The sequence below is a fragment of the Lissotriton vulgaris genome, chromosome 5 (assembly GCF_964263255.1).
Source record: "Lissotriton vulgaris chromosome 5, aLisVul1.2, whole genome shotgun sequence".
NCBI classification, from domain to species: domain Eukaryota; kingdom Metazoa; phylum Chordata; class Amphibia; order Caudata; family Salamandridae; genus Lissotriton; species Lissotriton vulgaris.
In genome coordinates, this window is record NC_141693.1 from 1,511,778,691 (window position 1) to 1,511,784,732 (window position 6,042).

Genomic DNA, 6,042 nt, shown 5'->3' on the forward strand with positions numbered 1-6,042 from the left:
AGAGGTGGACTGGGCTGTGTTCCTTTTTACACCTCTCTGCAACGCAGCTCTGTGGCCCTAACTAGAGATACCTGGTGGGCTAGTTGTACCCAAGGGACACTCAGGATTCAAGGGGACTTTATCCACCAAATTAAAACGGGCACAGGGCGTGTTTGCACACATCAGCTCAGCCCCCCTCCCTTCACAAGTGTGCAAACGTGCCCTGTGGCGCGTTTTAAGAGGTTGTTTTAATCCCCCTGCCCTATTATATACTAGGGGCTTAGAGAGGAGGTCATGCTAATAACAGGGGTACCCCAACGCATAGTGTTTCCCTAGTGCATGTAGTTGTTTTAACTGTATTATAAGTGTCTTTTAGCATAGCACTGGCTGTAGGACTGGTTAGTCAGAGTAAGTTACCACCAGTACCCATCTGAAAAAGTTGAGGGTACAGGATGATTTTCCAACAAGGCCACTTTCTGCTCCTCTGTTTGTTCTTTCTGCATGTCTTCCTTCTTCCTGCACTTTTCTTCGTCTTTGAGGACTTCTGTTGCTTCTTTCTGCATTTCTTTTTCTTCTTTCTGTGTGTTTTTTCTTCTTTCTTCACATGTCCTACCTCTGTAAGCATAGTTGGAAACTAGCATTTAAAACACCTTAGAAATTAACTGAAAAAACATAGGTTTCAGTTACGTTAAAGTTAGAAATTAGTTTTTAAAAAACCTTTGAAATTCACTGGAAAAAACCATAGGTTTCAGGCATGTTAAAGTTAGGAATTAGCATTCAAAAAACCTTAGAAATTCACTAAAAAAAACATAGGTTTCAGGGGCGTTATAGTTAGCTGGACATTTCACTCGTACAAAACCATTGAAATTTCACTGTAATAGTTTGTTCAGCTAGCTATAACTTGCGCACCCGCAATGCACTGCTGATGACGTCACATATTACATCACTCATGACATGGTCAGTGACATCACTCATCACTTTACTGATGGCATCTCAAATGACATCACTGATGACATCATCCTTGTTTTAGAGTGGCAGACCTCCTCTCAGCCTAATATAACCTTTGATACACACACTTAAAAATAGAAACTAAGACTTCCCAAACATTGAACATACAATGCCACTTACAACACACCTATTTAGTAATTAAAAATATATACACAAACATCCACTCATTCACCAACAGTCCTATACAGACGCTCATACATGTACTCACTCATCATGTGTACTCATACATCTATACATCCTGTTACACAATGACACTCATCCATAGTGTTTCTCACACACATAGTCACACATGTAAACAAAGTATCAAACATCCATTAAATTGCATATACAGTTATACACACACCACCACACTTACTGATACAGAAACTTACACGTACTTATTCTCTTAAGCAATCACTTACAGAAACACAGACTAATTTATACAGGAACTCTACCAATCTCTCACTCTCACATATACTCACTTATATACACCAAAACCCACATATACTAGTTTGAAACATATGTAGTTACTTATAAATACACTATTGAGACAGTCATTCACTCACTAACATACCCATATACACACTCATCCACCCATACTGTCCTGCACACATATTGTCTCAACATATACAAACATTGACACACTCATTCATGCATCTATGCACTAAGTAATACCCCCCACTGAACCATACAGACACTCAGACACTCATACTGATACTCGAAAAACCAACTAATCTATGCTAATATTATAAAGAGAGGGCCCAAAGCTTTGAGGCGGGTAAGCTCCGGAACCACAGCGCCAACCGGAACACCCAATACAGCGTTGAAAAGGAGAGTATCAGCAGATGGACATAGGCTATAAACAAGCCCAACATATACATTAGAAGGGAAAAAGAACCTTTGGGAAAAAGTAGTCCGTTGTGGGCGTGTGTGTTGTGCTGGGGGCGTGTGCATAGAGCAATGGGCGCGGCATTCGTCAAAACCCAACCCTGCTGAATTATACTGCTTGCGATCGGTGCGCCATTCGTCAAAACCCAACCCTGCCAAAAGCAAACCCTGCTGAATTATACCGCTTGCGATGGGCGTGGCATTCGTAAAAACCCAACCCGGCTGAATTATACCGCTTTCAAGAAGCGTTGTGCTGGGGGCATGTGCATAGAGCAATGGGGGGCGTGTGCATACAGCGATGGGCGTGGCATTCCTCAAAACAAACATGGATTCCACCGCTTACGAGAAACGGAAGTTGCATTTGCCATTAGACACAAGAGTTGCATTTGGCATTGTTGGCCGTTGACGTCATGTGGTGCATCTAAGAGGCTCTACAGTGGACAAACTCGTTCACGGCTGCCGCGTCGCTTGGAGCGGGGACACACGTTCGCATATTGCGGCAAGGACAACAAACAGAAGAGCACACGCTCACCTTCAGAGGTACCGAATGAGGGCTTCTGAGCGGACGCACAGGCAAGTTTTGAAATACATTTGCCTTGCCTATTACAACCATTGCAGAGATTCTATTTCATCCCCGGAAAAGGTCGGGGCAGGCAGCTAGTAACCTATATAGACACTCATGTAGCTACTCACCAACCCATGCAGCCACTTATACACAAAGTGAGAGACTGATGCAGATATTTACATATTTAAACTTTACTTACTAGCCCATGTATTCACTAAGATACACTTAATCAGTCCATTATACAATCAATTTTACAAAAACAAATATCCACTTATATACCCACTTATTCTTCCATCGAACTTGAGATATACATATATAAAACATATTTAATTTTCAGAAAAACACACATTCACTGGATGATGTCATCACCGGTGGAGGAGTGTGGCTCACTGATTAGAGTGGCAGACCCTGATGCAGAGGTCTGGCCCGGAACCAGGGTTCAATTCCCGACGTGGCAGGGTCCTGAGCCCAAAAATGTCCACGGACTTGATAATTTTTGCCTCGGTGCCTACTCTAATCATGGGGTCCCACGCTGCAACTCTGGGCAATAGCTTGCTTAATCTCCACTACGGCGGCCCACCTGCTGCGGGATGCCTGGCTTTCACCTTGGGGATGCCTAGTAAGGGTTATCTCACAGGGAAAAAGCCAGGACGGGTTCCCAAGGCAAGCGCCTTGATGCCTTCGGGTGATACGTGCGCTATATAAGTCGCACTACATTACAGTGATGTCATCAGTGATGTCATGAGTGATGTCACTGACCATGTCATGAGTGATGTAATATGTGACGTCATCAGCAGTGCATTGCGGGCACGCGAGTTATAGTTAGCTGAACTAACTATAACGGTGGAATTTCAATAGTTTTTACGAGTGAAATGTCCAGCTAACTATAACGCCCCGGAAACCTATGTTTTTTTCAGTGAAATAAATATATATATTCCTTATTATACTTTTTGAAGAAGGGAAAACTTAAGGTCTTCCAGGCAGTTAGAAATGTCTGGAGCGAGTCCTAAAAAAACTATACAGGCACTTGACAGAAACCGCACTCCAATCACTGTTTGTGTTTGTTACAGTGACACAGAGACCTACTACCTTGCCTGGGATATTCTCCGCTGGATTATCTGTCTGATGTTGATTACCTGTACAGCTATGGTGAGCTGCATGGACAAGATGAGCACTATCTTTACAGGTGAGCATGAGTGGACACATTTCAGGAGGGAGTTGTGAAAGTGAGTGTCTCTCTCTTGATGTTGTGGGAATCTGCTAAAACTGGACTTTCAGAGCTCTACTAGTCCCAGACCAAGCAAGTCACAGTAGCCCTAAAGAGAATAGGCTAGTCTAGTCATGATGACTCGATCTCAAATTTCCATTGGAAAGGAAGGCATTTTTGCTGAGAAAGGTTTGGTAGATGACAGCTACATAACCTTGACTGAGAAGGGCAGGCCGTTTTCATAGCTTGTGCGAAGATCCTCCGTGAAAGGCATCTGTAAACATGTATTGTTTTTCTGATGGCAAGTTACTAGTTGTATCTCCTGAAAAAAATCACCAAGTTGTTGATTTATGTGATCCCAGGTTAGCAAAAATTGTAACATGCTTTCCATTACAGAGGTGACAAGACACAACAGAAGAATACAATGACTGCTGTACCCAACAACCAACTCAAGAGCCCATAGGTGCTTGAAGCCACTACCAAGAGAGACAGCTGAGCCTGGCATCTGTGGCATGTTCGACGCTCGCCCTTCAGGAAGAACTGTGTACTCCAGAACCTCCAGAGCTAGCAATGCTGTGGGAGTGTTTAGTGTTCGCGGGTATCCAATGGATGAACTTTCTTGAGGTGAACCTCCAGAGGGCATGTCTAGCCACAGACTCATCTACAGATTCCATCTCATTCATCACTAGTGGCCACCACAACAAAGATCTGAGACTTCTTCATTAATTATTTGCACTAAGACCTGACTCATGCTCCCGGCTTCTGTCGCTTACCAGGGGCTCAATATAAACGTCCCATTTTCATCTCCCTAAAGCGGCTTCCTTTTCTCATCGCTGAAGGCATGCTGCCACCTTCAGAGCTATACAAGGGTTATTAACGGCACAGCTGTATGCATGCTTCCAGCTTTGTTGATCTACACGAGACTTGTGGCTTCAGTGCTCTAGGCTAGCTTCTACCTTTAATGCTCTATGTATGATCCATAGTTGTATCACTCTATAGGGGCTTCCCTTTCTCAACACCCTCAGCAAGCTTCCACCTGAAGTGCTCTACATGGGCTGACAACTGAAGCTTGCTTGGAAAAATCTGGGGAGACCGTGTAGAGCATTGCAACTGGGAAGAACGGTTCATGTGCTAAAAGCAGAGGTTTTCAGATGGGAATGCCCTGCGCATGGTAAAGGGGCATGCATCCTTGCTCTGAGTGGCCAACTGCATGATATATTGGTGCCCTTACTTTACTTTGATCCTGGCATCATAAAGCATGGTCTCAGAGTCCAAGGCCTGTCCTTAACAATACAAGAAGGCAGGGCTGCCTTTAGAAATTCCACAAGAGCGTTGTTAGCCAAAGGCTGCAGATTAATTCCTCATGAGGACTGCCCTTTCATTGATGGCACAGGTCAAGGGTGGGACTGCAGTTCTGTTGTTTAAAGTGATTGGGCCATCGTTTTGGATACTCTTGCTTGGATCCAGCCCACATGCTACATGCTGTGAGAACCATCACTTTGCACAAAAGCTGTATCCGGAGCCTAGATATGATACACTAAGAAACAACTCAAACCAGTTCTGAAGCCTGAACCAGTGGTTCCAAATTCAAAAAGTGGAAAATGTACATAAAACTGGGATCCAAACCACTCCACTATCTTCCAGTTCCAAGTCCTTTATGATCAAGGAAGGGAATGCTCCCTGTGGACTCGAAATAATGCTGTGCGGCCAGGGCTGGTATGAAAAAGCCAGTCTCCCAGAGGCGAGTGGAAATTACGTAAAGTCTGCACATACTGGGGATGCTTAGGGTCTGGCTAAGCATCTGAAGTATGCCTACTCACAGAGGAAATGTGAGTACCTAGCCCTGAAGGGGGAGAGACTGTCCAGGAGGAGAAGCTCAGTGTGTTTCCGGGAATGCGAAACCCAGAAGTAACTGACTGCTGAGAGGGAGCAAAGCCAGTCCTGACCAAAAATTGCAGGGTACCACGTTCTCCCATTGCAGCCCCCATCATGAGCTGTGCAGAGAAGTATCCACCTAGATGTCTTTGTGAGGCCCAGACTTACAGTCATCAACACCGAGGGGCAAGTACTGCAATCTAAGGGTCCCACCCGAGAGGAGCTGCTGCATTGGTCTCCAGATTTCAAAGAACAGGGGTCCTAAGGATTTACAATATGACAGGAAAATAACAATATAGACTACAATCAGTGCTATATTTTTTTTAAAAACGCCCAGCCGGACGTAAGTTTATTCAAGGAATAATGTAGAATCATGTAGGCCCAGGGAGGGGCCAAGGTTAGTAGCAAGATAGGGTACAATCCTGTACCTATCCCAAAAGGTTAGAAGGAACAAATCAAGAACAGGGAGATAGAAAAAAAAGAGGAAGAAGTTTTTCAGGCAAGCGAAAATTTTTAGAGCCAAAAGGTGACTTGTAGTTAT

At 44.2% G+C, this 6,042-nt stretch overlaps 1 protein-coding gene across 1 annotated transcript in view; it reads left to right on the plus strand.

Annotated features, from left to right (window-relative positions):
- Positions 1–5,737, plus strand: part of LOC147712885 (polymeric immunoglobulin receptor-like) — a 306,547-nt gene extending 300,810 nt beyond the window's left edge. The window contains exons 6-7 of the mRNA XM_086923545.1: positions 3,490–3,605; positions 4,023–5,737. Coding sequence (XP_086779671.1) covers positions 3,490–3,605; positions 4,023–4,054 — 148 coding nt within the window. The 3' untranslated portion in view covers positions 4,055–5,737. The remainder of the gene's footprint in view (positions 1–3,489; positions 3,606–4,022) is intronic.
- Positions 5,738–6,042: the final 305 nt, after the last annotated feature.